The 15000-nt window shown below is 33.8% G+C and overlaps 1 protein-coding gene across 3 annotated transcripts in view; it reads left to right on the plus strand.

Annotated features, from left to right (window-relative positions):
• The window catches only part of LOC135196933 (visual pigment-like receptor peropsin), a 734660-nt gene that overhangs the window by 632766 nt on the left and 86894 nt on the right, over positions 1–15000 (plus strand). For all 3 annotated transcript variants that reach the window (XR_010310514.1, XM_064223772.1, XM_064223773.1), the window contains one exon: positions 14477–14642. Coding sequence is in view for 2 of the 3 variants with exons in the window: in XM_064223772.1 (XP_064079842.1) it covers positions 14477–14642 (166 nt within the window). In the remaining variant the exon portion in view is untranslated. The remainder of the gene's footprint in view (positions 1–14476; positions 14643–15000) is intronic.

Below are 15000 nucleotides of genomic sequence, written 5' to 3' on the forward strand. Positions count from 1 at the left end.
ATATATTGTGATTTATCTTTCCTTTAGGGCAGTACTGCCCCCAGGTAATAACAGTTCAGTTCACCATTACCTTTACTCACTGAGCAGGGACTTGCAGTTCGTTATGTAAAATTGTTGTTTGTTGATTGAAAAAGAAACCCACAAAATCACTTTGTAAGTGGTTTACTTCTAAGTATTTACATTTAGTTTTACTACACACTCGAGTACTTTCAGGCCATGTCTGTGGCCCATTTTCAAGAGATGTTTGGGATGTTAGCCATCCTATGGACATTTTCCCAACAATGCCTATGTATAGCACTCCCCTGAGAGTTAAGTTGTACTGCCCTTCTATGTTCTTAGACTCTCGTCCTTATTCCCCTACCTGATTCCCCCACATATCTGTCTCCACAATTGTTGCAATTGATTATGTATACCCCTGCTATATCATCTGTATTACTGTCTTCTCCTTCCAATTTATTTTTACATACTTTTTTTTCGGTATTATCAAAGGTATATACAAATTTATATTTACTTTCTTTCATTTTTGAAGTGATTTGTTTCATTTTAGGCATAAAAGGGAGGGCAACTATTTTCTTGTTTTTTTTATTCCATGTACTCTCTACATTTGCTCTGTAAAAATATTTTCTAGCTTTGTTGAGTGCCCTTTTTCTGAACCATTCCGGGTATGCTAATGCATCAAAGCTTTTACCAATGTAATTTATTTCTTGTTCTATCTTGCAAGGGTCACACGTTCTCATTGCCCTAAGAAATACACCTGTTAGAACTCCTATTTTTATATCATGACTGTGAAAAGAGAAGAAATGAATATATGAGTTTGTATGTGTGGGCTTTCTATGTGCTGAATTCATATCCTGTTTCTTTTCTTTCTATGAGTATGTCTAAAAAGGGCAGTTTATTATTGTTACTTTTCTCTAAAGTGAACTGGATATTGTTATCAAACTTATTGAGTTCATCTAGAAAAGTTTCTATTTCATTTTCATCACCTTGCAGAATAGCAAAAATATCATCCACATATCTCCACCATCCTTGCAGTTTTAAGTTAGGGACATTAACATTAGGAACTAGATTAGTTTCGAAATATTCCATATAGATGTTAGCGAGTATAGGTGATAATGAGGACCCCATAGCTACTCCATATTTCTGTTTGTAAACTTGTCCCTCAAACGTGAAATAAGTATCACAGACACACAATTTAATCAACTCAAGGAAGACGCCTATTTCGATGGTTGGATTGAAAATACCCTCATTATGTTTAGTCTGAAGGAATTCTAATACTTTATCTAAGGGGATATTGGTGAATAATGCTACTACATCAAAACTAACCATGTGTCCCTTTATATTCTTTTTATTAACTTTGTCTATGAAATCTACTGAATGTTTAATATGGGATTCTGAAAATATACCTAAGAATATTCCTAGTTCTCCAGCTACACACAGTTAAGTTTTTGTTAGGAGATTTCCTACTAGAAACAATAGGGCGTAGTGGGCAGCCCTCCTTGTGTATTTTGGGGCTGTCATATATATATGCAAGTTCAGGTAATTTACTTGAGAATAATTTATTGCATAGCATGTCCTTCTCATTACCTAGTCTACTGATTATTTTCTTCACATTCTGATTAAAGGTATTCTGCAGCTTTTGAATTGTTGAAGGATTCTCTATTTTAGCATAAGTAGTTTCATCATCTAGTAGCCTGTACATTTTAACCCTATATTCTGAACTATTCATGATAACAATACTTCCCCCTTTGTCAGCTTTCATGATTCTAATGTCTTTGTAGCTTTTTAATCCCTTCAGAGCGATACTAAGACTCCTTGGCAAGATATCTCCAAGTTTGCTTTCATTACTCCCTATCATCACTCCTCTGAGAAAAGGAGCTAAATCATTGTGATGTTCTACATTAAGGTAGTTAATCTTGCTGTTGAATTCTATGTTAATATTGTTTGTAGTCCCTGCACAGAAATTTAATCCTAGCCCTAGTGCTGCTGTTTCATCCCTAGTCAATAATCTACTTGAGATATTCTTTATATTATCCATATTGCTAAATTTTATCCAAACCGAATTACTGAATAAACTCAAATTTATTTTTAATGTTGACTATGTTACGATTTGTATCAAAGTTTTCTCTACAGTAAACTTTGATACAAATCGTTGCCCTCCCTTTTATGCCTAAAATGAAACAAATCACTTCAAAAATGAAAGAAAGTAAATATAAATTCGTATATACCTTTGATAATACCGTAAAAAACAAAGTATGTAAAAATAAATTGCTGGGAGAAGACAGTAATACAGATGATGTAGCAGGGGTATACATAATCAATTGCAATAATTGTGGAGACAGATATGTGGGGGAATCAGGTAGGGGAATAAGGACGAGAGTCCAAGAACATAGAAGTGCAGTACAACTTAACTCTCAGGGGAGTGCTATAGCTAGGCATTGTTGGGAAAATGACCATAGGATGGATTTCAAAAACAGTAGGCTTATATACAAAAGCAACAAAATTAGTCACAGGAGGGTAGTAGAAGGTGCACTCATCAGAGAGATTAAAGTAATAGAAGGAAACAAAGGTTTTACCTCAGAAGATCCCATAAGCCGAGCTTTGATATTAAAAGAAGCTAAGATTGACCCTGCTGACCTGGAGATTAGGTTCCTGCCCAACAGACTTTAGGTAACCACACCCTTACCTCAAGGATTAATCCCATTGACCATCAGCTCAGGATATCAGAGCGACAAGAGGGGATTGGCAACTCTCAAGGAAACCAGAACAGCCATCACATAAAGGACAGCTCAATGAGAAGAAGTTCCAGAAGACTGCTGGGCCTTGACCCAGGCTAACATCCCAAACATCTCTTCAAAATGGGCCACAGACAGGGCCTGAAAGTACTCGAGTGTGTAGTAAAACTAAATGTAAATACTGAGAAGTAAACAAGTTACAAAGTGATTTTATGGGTTTCTTTTTCAATCTTCAGAAGAAAAACAGAAAGAAGTTTTTGTTTGGTTCATTGTTGTTTGTATTTGAAACTTACCTTGCGACTGAAGCATGTTCCAATTGTCTCCTCAGTTTTGTACAAATACATGGGAAGCAGTTGTAGTCATTATATAATTCAGTCAGCAGCCTTTATATCTACTGATTTATACATATGTTATCGAGAGATACAGTAACCGAGACAACGGTAAGATCAATTTATGGAAATTAATTTTGTTAAAGTAAAGTACCATATCAGAACTGCTAGTTAGCAAAAGTGACTTGAGCAGATTGCATTATTGAAAGGTAAATGAATGGAAAAAACAAGGAATGGAAGGCAGTTGACTCGTCTAAGTGTTTAATGCTTTTTGTGATATAAGTTCCATGTAACAAAATTATATAACAGAATTATAGGCAAAAATAAGGCTTCAGGAATTTTCAGTTTTGATTCACTTTCTTTACTTCTGATTGAAAATCTAGCACCCCATTCCAAGTAACTTCTGTATTGCCCTGCCCTTTCCTTCTAACTCATATTGGGTGTAGCGGAGAATCTGCGGCCGTTGCTCATTTCAGAACTACTGCATGGTGCTAACTGCTGGTTTCTGTCGGTGCACACCCCTTTAGAACCTCACTTGAGAGGTTGGCGTTGGGTGTCTGGTGTAGTTTCTAGTAGACTGGCGTAAAGATGTAAAGTCACCACTTCATTGGAAGATAGGTTACAGAGTTTTGTAATCACGATATGGGGCCATTTTGTGCCAAGAGGAGGAAGTTCTTTGCCGACCGCAGTGCGTTGGTTCACATTCACTCGTTTAGGTTTATGTACAACCCTCCACAGGAATGATTCCCTCCCTGGCCTCTCAGATCCTCGGTTTAGATATATATATATATATATATATATTATATATATATATATATATATATATATATATATATATATATATATATATGACGACAAATTCCAGAAAGAAAAGAGAAATAATGAAGTTCTGCAAGGCCTTTCGGCTTCTTGTCCTTTACTTAGCACTAAGCAAAGACAAGAGAGTCTCAAAAGTCTACAGGGACTCTATTGTTTCTCTTTCCTTCGTGGAAGGATGTTTTCATATATATATTATATATATATACATATATATATTATATATATATATATATTATATATATATATATATATATATATATATATATATATATACCGACGGCGTTTCGTAATACTTCATTGCAATTTACTAGAAAAAAATCACGTAAAATCTTATAAAAAAGCGAAATAAAATCATATAATAATTTAAGATTCATTATAACGACGGACATAACCTACCTAAACGGAGTAAAAAAAAAAAAAAATAAAACTTCTTTTTAAAACTCGGTTTAGGTAGGTTATGCACGTCATCTTCCTGGATGGCCCTTGATAATATATATATATATATATATATATATATATATAGTATATATATATATATATATATATATGTATATGTATATATATTATATATATATATATATATAATTATAGTGGTATATAATATATTTTGATATATATATATATATTATATATATATATATATATATATATATATATATATATATATATATATATATATATATATATATATATATATATATATTATATATATAAATATATGTATATATATATATATATATATATATATTTATATATATATATATAATATATATATATATATATATATATATATATATATATATTTATATATATATATATATATATATATATATATATATATATATAGATTATTATAAAACTGCAGAGATTCTTTATATTTTTATAACTTCTGTTGAATGGTACGGAAAATATCTCTTAAAATAAGGAACATGTTTCCTTGGATTTAATGTTTTCCGAAATAGCATAAAGCGCACTAAAATAATTAATGAAAGTTTGAACATTGAAAATGAAATTTCGATTTTCCATCTGTTTCCATGTCTATGTTTGTATAGTTTGTAAATTTTGACCTGTGTGAAAGAACAAGATCCTGCATCAATTTATAGAAAATTGAGAGGAACAGTCGAAATGCTGTCGTTTTTTTCAGATTCAACGCAGAAGTAGCAAAAATTTACTTTACCAGCTTCTTAGAATAAAAAAAGAAACGTAATGGGTGTATTTCTGTCACGTATCTACACGTGGAAGTCAGGGTACAAAAGAGGAAAGTTGATCCATTTAACTTTTGTTCAGCATCCATCCGATATATAGGAACTTTGAAAAGTTCTCCCATTCTCTTCTCGTTGAGGTTTGAGACAGAAAGATATGGCGGGAATCTTATATCTTTTGAAGATTCGAGCCTGCAATAAGAGGGTGGCTGTCTCTTCTGTTATCTTGATGTGGTCCTTGATTGGAAGAGGATGAAAGGATCGTTTATCTTCTCGTCAAGATCTCCTTCATCTTCTTCGGCAAATATTAGCCTGAACGCATCAATACGCTTTCTTTGTTTTTCAGTGTTGATTATTTTTTATATGGTTTTTGATAGCTAATTGAGAACTATTGCTAGTTATGCTTGGAATACGATAATGACGATAAAACCATAATAACGAGTTAATTATTCGAGATTTGAAAATCGGGAAATTTCTAATTATATCTTCATTTAGATGTCGAAATTTTAAAGTTAAAATGGCTAAGTTGTCTGTAATATCTGAAAATAAGTAAATAGTTTGTAAAAGTGTTATATGTATCTTTTAGGCACGATAAGTGATGTAGTATACAGAGAAAAAATATTGTTTATCGTGTATCTGATTACGGTGACTCTTTTTGGCCTGTGAAGCGTCAGAATTAGGATAAAGTGGACACCTGCCAGCTTTCATGAAAAGTGATTATAACGACGTCATGAAATATTTGGAACTTTTCCCTGTATTATATTCAGCCGTCTCTCTTTCACTGATGATGTTGTCATTCAACAAAAGGAAAGATTGTAACATTTACCCTCTGAAATACAAGGAATGGAAGGAAGACGAAGCCATTCTGTTGAAGTAGTTGTTAAATCGATCAGATTTTAAAGATTTTATTCGCGACACATCATATTTTTCAAGTTTATGAGAAAGCCACCTTCTCTGAAATGTTAGGAAATACGCGGAGCTTATATCATATATTTGTTCTTTTTATTTCCATATGAGATTATCCTTTGTATATTATTTGTCCCGTTTCATTTTTCTGAAATCAAGCCTTATTACAAGAAAAAGAAGTCGATTCATATCGCTACAAAAATTTATCTGAATAAATATGCTTAAGCTCCGGTTTTTACATTTCGATAACTATGAAATATCTCATACCGCCTCAGGTGGAGGGATTTAGTACGTGTCACAACGATAAATCCTCAATATTTCTGTTAGAGCTTTGAGCTTCTGTCGTATGGTTCGATTGCTTGAGATGTTCGAGTTTTGTACAAACGATAGCATTTTCTTTTTTCTTTTTTCAAATGAAAATTAATCAGTTTGACTAACTGGAAACAAAAACATAAATATCCTGTAAGTGCAAGGAAGTAATTGTGAAAAATAATGTGGTGGCTTATTTCCTTGCCAGATCCGTTGCTCCACAGTGAAAAGATCGCCGACTTTCGCGAAAGAGGTTGTGGTCCTTTTGCAGACAGCAGATTGCCAATATCCTTGGCCCTTTGATGTTGTGGGATATGATATGTTCTGTGTGCCCTTCATTATGTAGCGTGTTTGGTGTTTTTCCTTCTCGTTATTTACTAAGAATACTACATTGATTTTTTATCTTTCCAAAGCACACAAGCTTATTTAAAATGCCACTAATGGAAGTCAATCTAAATTCACATCCGATTTTCAAAATTGCAATGCCTCCAATCCCAGACGCCTCTTTTATTGACAACGACTCTCATTTATTCTTCAGTCGTCGCGACGAACGATTCCCAGTCGCCGCTGACCGCTGCTTCTCTCTTATGTGATGAAACGAGTCTGTCATTACCAGACTGACCTTTGCTTTCTTATTCTTACTTAACATTTGTTTTTTAATACTTTGTTAGAGTGTACATCAAGGAATACAAATGTGTATATATAATCATAATATATATATATATATATATATATATATAATATATATATATATATATATATATATATATAATATATATATGTTATATCACACACAACACTGGTGCGAATGTCGTTTAGTATTCAATTCGCTCTACCTCGGAAATATTTTATATTACATAGATATATATCGAGCAACAAATGTCCTTTAATATCTAATTTGCTCTACCTCGGAATTAATATTATTTTCATATATGTCTAACCGAAGGGGAATTTTTTAGGCGATGATAGATTTGCCGGCTGACGGGCACGAACCATCGGACACCTTCAAATCCAGGACGACAGTGAAGCCTTAACCCAGTCAGCTGGCAAATCTATTATCGCCTAAAAAATTCTCCTTCGGTTAAACATATATGAAAATATATTAATCCCGAAGTAGAGCAAATTAGATGTTAAAGGACATTTGTAGCTCGATATATGTATATGAATCACGGTAATGTGATATGACTTATATATATATATATATATATATATATATATATATATATATATATATATATATATATATATATATATATATATATATATATATGTGGATGTGCCCAAGTGTGGGCTAGTTTTTGTGGTATTAGTATCAGTGAATTTCTGGCCAATACCAGCCGATACTTTGTCATTACTATAGCAATTTAAAATCCTTCTAGGTTTCCTAAAATGTACGGGCAGTCCGCGGTTTACGACGGGAGTTCTGTTCTTGAGATGCGTTGTAAGCTTAAAATCGTCAAAATCCTTAGAGAACCTTATCTTTAATGCTTTTGTTGTAATGAAAACTGTGTAAACTGCCTTTTTATTGTGTTTTCATAAAAAAATACCTTTCATTATTGATTTTTTTGGCCTTTTTGGAGTCATATTTCTTCCGGCGGATTGGTGTCGTAACACTGGAACATGCATCGTAAACATGGAAATAATTTCTGATGAATATAATTGAAATGTGTCGTATCCTCGGAACGTCGTAAGCTTAAATTGTCATAAACTGGGGACTGCCTGTATCTGCCTGTATATATTAACAAAGTCCACCAAACGAACTATGTACAGGCATATCACTATATAGGTTATTGTTTATCTTTTAAAACTGATGGTATCTTAATACTGTGCAGTGTATTTAACAATTAATTATTGTAATTCTAATTTTAATTAACTATGGTTGTGTCTATCTCTATCAGCAATATATATATATATATATATATATATATATATATATATATTATATATATATATATATATATATATATATATATATATATATTATATATATACATACTGGTAGAGCACAGACCTACTTGGAGCAATATATATATATATAATATATATATATATATATATATATATATATATATATATATATATATATATATATATATACACATACTGGTAGAGCACAGACCTACTTGGAGGACTATTATGAGGAGGAGGTAAGTAAATAATTTGGACATGATTGGTGGGATTTCCACTGGGGTCCTTTGTGTCACACGGTGTTTGAGGCGATGCTGATATATTTTTTTTTTTTTTTTTTTTTTTTTTTTTTTTTTTTTTTTTAATGGCATCACCTGCAGAATCTATGCCAACCAAGTTTATATCGGTACTCCACTCCAAACTTTTCCAGCTCTGATCATATGAAGGCAAACGGAAAAAGTGATACAACATTCCTTTGTAGCGTTCTCTACTATTTACACAGTAAATTCACTTGATAAGATCCTATTAACATTTACTTTGTATCTGTTTATTTCATGAGTGATTTCAATTAGTTTTGCATTAAGGAATTTCACAGTGACGCAAGGCCCTCCATGATATTGGTCTGTGGGCATTCTCAAATGACTTCTCTTTATCAATAAAAGTCATCAGAAGGGGTATTATTTAAATCCCACATTTTGCTTGATGTTAAACCAGTCATTAGTGACTGCCCGCTCCTCTTCAGCTATGGTTTCTTTAACCACAGATATATTTCGACATACTCTTGCAAAGACCTGGCGACGCCCATCCTCAAGAAGCTTGACTTTTCTGAGCTTTGGTTTCTGTTATGAGAGGGCAATGAATAGGTAGTGATCACCGCCTACGTCTGCTCCTCTGTGGCTCCTGTGTTGCCTCTCGGTTACAAGCTACGAGATCAATTTTGATTCCCATGGCTGCCCGATGGAGATTGCTATGGGTATACATGGATGACCTGATGATAAAGAACATTTCCAACTACCAATATAGTTGTGCCACAAAAACTAGTCTTCCCTAGGGTATCCGAGCCCATTACATCCTTCAATGCTCCTGTCACTTTCACATTTGTATCACCACCAATAATTCTGCTATAGTAATGACAAAGTATCGGCTGGTATTGGCCAGAAATTCACTGATACTAATACCACAAAAACTAGCCCACACTTGGGCACATCCACATATATATATATAAATATATATATATATATATATATATATATATATATATATATATATATATATATATAAGTCATGATTGGACATGATTGGTGGGATTTCCACTGGGTCCTTTGTGTCACACGGTGTTTGAGGCGATGCTGATATATTTTTTTTTTTTTTTTTTTTAATGGCATCACCTGCAGAATCTATGCCAACCAAGTTTATATCGGTACTCCACTCCAAAACTGTTCCAGCTCTGATCATATGAAGGCAAACGGAAAAAGTGATACAACATTCCTTTGTAGCGTTCTCTACTATTTACACAGTAAATTCACTTGATAAGATCCTATTAACATTTACTTTGTATCTGTTTATTTCATGAGTGATTTCAATTAGTTTTGCATTAAGGAATTTCACAGTGACGCAAGGCCTCCATCATATTGGTCTGTGGGCATTCTCAAATGACTTCTCTTTATCAATAAAAGTCATCAGAAGGGGATATTTAAATCCCACATTTTGCTTGATGTTAAACCAGTCATTAGTGACTGCCCGCTCCTCTTCAGCTATGGTTTCTTTAACCACAGATATATTTCGACATACTCTTGCAAAGACCTGGCGACGCCCATCCTCAAGAAGCTTGACTTTTCTGAGCTTTGGTTTCTGTTATGAGAGGGCAATGAATAGGTAGTGATCACCGCCTACGTCTGCTCCTCTGTGGCTCCTGTGTTGCCTCTCGGTTACAAGCTACGAGATCAATTTTGATTCCCATGGCTGCCCGATGGAGATTGCTATGGGTATACATGGATGACCTGATGATAAAGAACATTTCCAACTGCCAATATAGTTGTGCCACAAAAACTAGTCTTCCCTAGGGTATCCAAGCCCATTACATCCTTCAATGCTCCTGTCACTTTCACATTTGTATCACCACCAATAATTCTCATATCTCCTTCTGGTATTTTATCTATCACAATCTACAGTTCTATATAAAATTCGTCCTTTATCTCTTCAGAAAGTTCATCTCCTGGTACACAGCACACTCATAAAACTTACATTGCACTATTGTGATTTAAATCTTGCCAGCAGTAATCTGCTTCTCACTTCTCTCTTGACTGTTGGTGCATTTTCTTCACTTTGTACCGAGATCCTTCTCTACCAATGCCATCTGCTCCTCCTGAAATAATAACACATTCCCTCTTCCTGTCTTGTTATCCACATTTCGTTGCACAGTGATTCAGAAGCCATGAAGATGCCCATTATATATATACAGGCAGCCCAAGGTTAACGGCGGGGGTTCCATTCCCGAGCAGTGCTGCTAACCGAAAATCGGCAATAACAGCAATAAAAATCAGCTTAACAGCGCTGCTAACTGAATATCGGCGCCGTCGACCAGAGATCGATGCTGCTGTCAGCTAGAGATCAACGCTGCTAACCGGATATTGGCGCTGCTGACCAGAGATTGGCACACAAAATCCAGTTAACACTGTTAACTGATGCCGCGTAAACCAGGGGCTGCCTGTATATGTGTGTGTGTGTGTGTATATATATATATATATATATATATATATATATATATATATATATATATATATATATATATATATATATATCATTCAAGCTACAAATGTCCTTTAATATCTAATTCGCTCTACCTCGGAATTGATATATTTTCATATATCTACCGAGGGGGAATTTTTTAGTTGATGATAATTTCGTACCCCCATGGGATCGAACCACTGTCCAGTTGGACTGGGAACGAAATCAGGATCGACAGTGACGCTACCGAAACGGCTATCAGAGAGGCTGAAAAGGTTTATATCGATTCTGACCATTACAAATCAACGCCGATCTCGTTGTATTTTGTAATTAGAATCGATATGAAACCCCCTCCACCATGCTAGCCGATTCGAGCGTTTGACCCACGCAGCCTTGTTATGAATATTTATCACATCACCGTGATTCATATAAATCATTCGAGCTACAAATGTCCTTTAATATCTAATTCGCTCTACCTCGAAAAATATATCAATTCCGAGGTAGAGCGAATTAGATATTAAAGGACATTTGTAGCTCGAATGATTTATATGAATCACGGTGATGTGATAAATATTCATATATATATATAGAAATAAAACATATGTGTATTAATGAATATATGATATCAGTAATATAATTAACAGACCCAACAGTAAATGAAGTCGTAATAAGAAAAATGTGTTAATTTTGATATTCATCAATGAAGCAGTGTTATATAAAAGCATTGTAATTCATTGTATCAACGTATTGTTTTGGGACAGACACGAAGCAAATTTAAAGATTCCATTTATTGTGTGAAACACCGAAATCTGTTTATAGATCAGTGCAATATTTAGCAACCGATCTGCTAAAACATAAATTTAAGTAATCGAGATTGGTAATATGTTGGTCATATATTAATTCATCTTTATATTCACTTTGAAGAACGGTATAATGTTTTAATTCCCTTAATATCTGACAGATATTAAATGACTTTTGATTTTTAGTTTTCTTGTTAAGATCACGTATCCTATAATACGCTTTAATTATCCAGAAACTATTGGCTCCAGAGTCTTCAGTTATAGCAATTTAGTCTAAACATTGACCATTGCTAACGCTCCGGAGTGTTTTCCTTATCATTTTAACTTATTTAGTTAGTTCTTGCATTCATGTTTTTAAATGCTGTGCTCAGATTGTAATCTCAAAATTAAATCCAATAATACATTCGAGATGATTAAGCTTTCAAATAATAGAAAAACATGTCAATGGACCAAATTTGTGTGAAGTCGAACCCTTTAAGCATAATACTATACCTTTTGTATCAAATAATATTTCTTCCCCAATGAATAAAACTCTTTATTGAATGTATAGCTGATCTTGCCGTGTGACGCTAAGATAGGTAAATTATGATCAGTGCATTACTGGAACACTTAACCTGATAGCATACAACGACGCCTATATGGTTACGATTCGAATATCCATTGCAACACTAATATTAGAATTTGAACAAGAATTTGCTTAGCCCAGGTTTCATAGATCAGAGACTTGCAGAGTCCTTCAGTTGTATCACTTGATACATGAAGGTATGCGGAAATGTCGGAGGTATGTCAATGGAATATTCCGGGAGCTTTTAGAGTATCGGGAAATTTGTAAAGGTGGAAAAGGGTTTACAAAAGGGAGGTAGCGTTGATTTTTAATAACATGATTTTATCTCTGTTTTGTCTGGTTTCCTCTGAAAGTCAGGGTCTGCTTATGATTTACACTTTGCGAAATTGGCCCCTAATTCTTTTCTGTTCCGTGAACTTTCCTTTTGGCAATTGTTGTTTGAATCTTTTGCCTTTACAAAAGATTTTGTGAATCCTTAACAATAAAAAATTTGCACTTTCCTCTTTTGCTGGTGGTAAAGAATCAAATTAAAGTTATGATTTACTGTATCGGAAAACTTATTTGTTTCAGACGGTCTCTCTCTCTCTCTCTCTCTCTCTCTCTCTCTTTTCTCTCTCTTCTTCTTCTTCTTCTTCTCGTTTCTCTCTGTTGTATTTGGAAAATAGTCATTTTTCTAGAAATAAAATGCAACGTTATTCTCTCTTTCTCTCTCTCTTCTTGTTCATCTTCTGCTTCTTCTCGTTTCTTTCTGCTGTATTCGGAAAATATAGTAATTTTTCTGGAAGTAAAAAGCAACGTTTTTCTCTCTCTCTCTCTCTCTCTCTCTCTCTCTCTCTCTCTCTCTCTCTCTCTCTCTCTCTCTCTCTCTAAAGAAGGAAAGATTGAAAGAAAACTCTCTCGCGTGCTCAGAAAAGTAAATTCCTCATATTATGTGAAACTAAGTCACTTCAACCATATTGTCAGAAAGGCAGCATATTTTAAGTTTTGTAGGTTGTCGCGTTTTTTTTTTATTCTCTTTCCGTTTCGCCATTCTTTGGAACTTTTGTAAGTGAACGGCCTTTTAGGCATATTCTATATGAATGCTGGGTCATTGTAAAAATAAATAACTAGATAAATAAGTAAGAAAGAATAGTCAAGTAAGAATTCTGCTATCTTTTATCTGCTGGAGAAGGACTGTAGCCTATATACTATTCATTTCCTTACAGTGTGTAATGTGAGCCGATATTCAGAAAATGTTTTATGGACTTTGCAGGCAGTTGACCTTTTCAGTTGGTTGTCATTATCATACAAAATTGATCGCCGACGACCCTTTCCTTTAGACGATTTCTTAACTTTAGCTGATAACAACGACTTTCTGAGGAAAGTTTGATGTGACTAACTTTTTCTCTTCTGATGAAATATACACTGTTGAATCTGAATTGATTTCGAAATTTGGCAGGCAACGAAAGGTCAGTGATAGTTTTCATCATATTTTGTGCCTAATGAGGACATAGCTTCACCGCTCGCATTTCGAAGGGACATTCACCCAATGTAGGCGAGTTGTCGAGTTCAGCTCACGTTTGCTAAGTCCGTGGATTGCTCGCTCTCTCTCGGCCTCTCTCTCGCCACCTCTCAATTGAAAATGTCTACCAATGTCTGCTTGTGCCGAAAATTTTGTTATGGTATTTGTCACATTCATATATAAATTATATATATATATATATTATATATATATATATATATATATATATATATAATATATATATTATAAATATATATATTATATATATATATATCTATATATATATATATATATATATATGTATATATGCATATGAATTTTATCACATGCAGGTACGAATCCACGAGAGGACGAAATCATTATCAAGTAAAAAATTCCCCCTCGGTTATCATATATGAAAATATATTTCGAATTGGATATTAAAGGACACTTGTAGCTTAATACATATATATATGTATATATAGTATATATATATATATATATATATATATATATATATATATATATATATATATATATATAGTGTGTCTTTATGTGTGTTTTGAGAGGTGATATCTATAAGTGAAATTTAGTCTATACGTTACAACTAACGTTGCTAGGTTGCGCTAAATTTATATTACACTCAGTTTCAGTAAAGTGAGCACATTCGTTGACTGCATTTTTCTTTTATTTCCTCAGGTGTTCTGGGAACCTTCGACAATGCTCTTGTGGTGGCCATGTTCCTGCGATTCAGAGTCCTCCTGACGCCGTCCAATCTTCTCCTCCTGAACCTCTGCATATCCGACTTAGGGATCTGCCTTCTTGGAGGTTTCCCCTTCAGTGGTGTCTCCTCCTTAGCTGGCCGGTAAGGTTTTTGCTGCGTACATTTTCCTTTGTGGTTTTGTTTTACATCATTTTTTGCCATAGAAAACCCGTCTTGCAACAACAGTGATTTTTGTTCCTGGCGATATTTTTTCATGGTTGGCTTTCGTTTATAATTGGGTTTCTTTTGAAGGTGTATGACTTTAGATAGTTTCTAGGTGAAGATTCTTGCTGGTAACATTGTTTGCTTTAAATATGGATTGTTTATTTTGTTTTTTCCAAATGTATTTGCATGTAGGCAGGAGGAAAGTTCAAATCCTTCGACTTCCTGTCTTTGAAGTTCGCACTTCTTTAATGCAATTAAATTACTTTGTTATTATTATTCTGCAGACTCCTTTATG

The sequence above is a fragment of the Macrobrachium nipponense genome, chromosome 18 (genome assembly GCF_015104395.2).
Source record: "Macrobrachium nipponense isolate FS-2020 chromosome 18, ASM1510439v2, whole genome shotgun sequence".
Taxonomy (NCBI): domain Eukaryota; kingdom Metazoa; phylum Arthropoda; class Malacostraca; order Decapoda; family Palaemonidae; genus Macrobrachium; species Macrobrachium nipponense.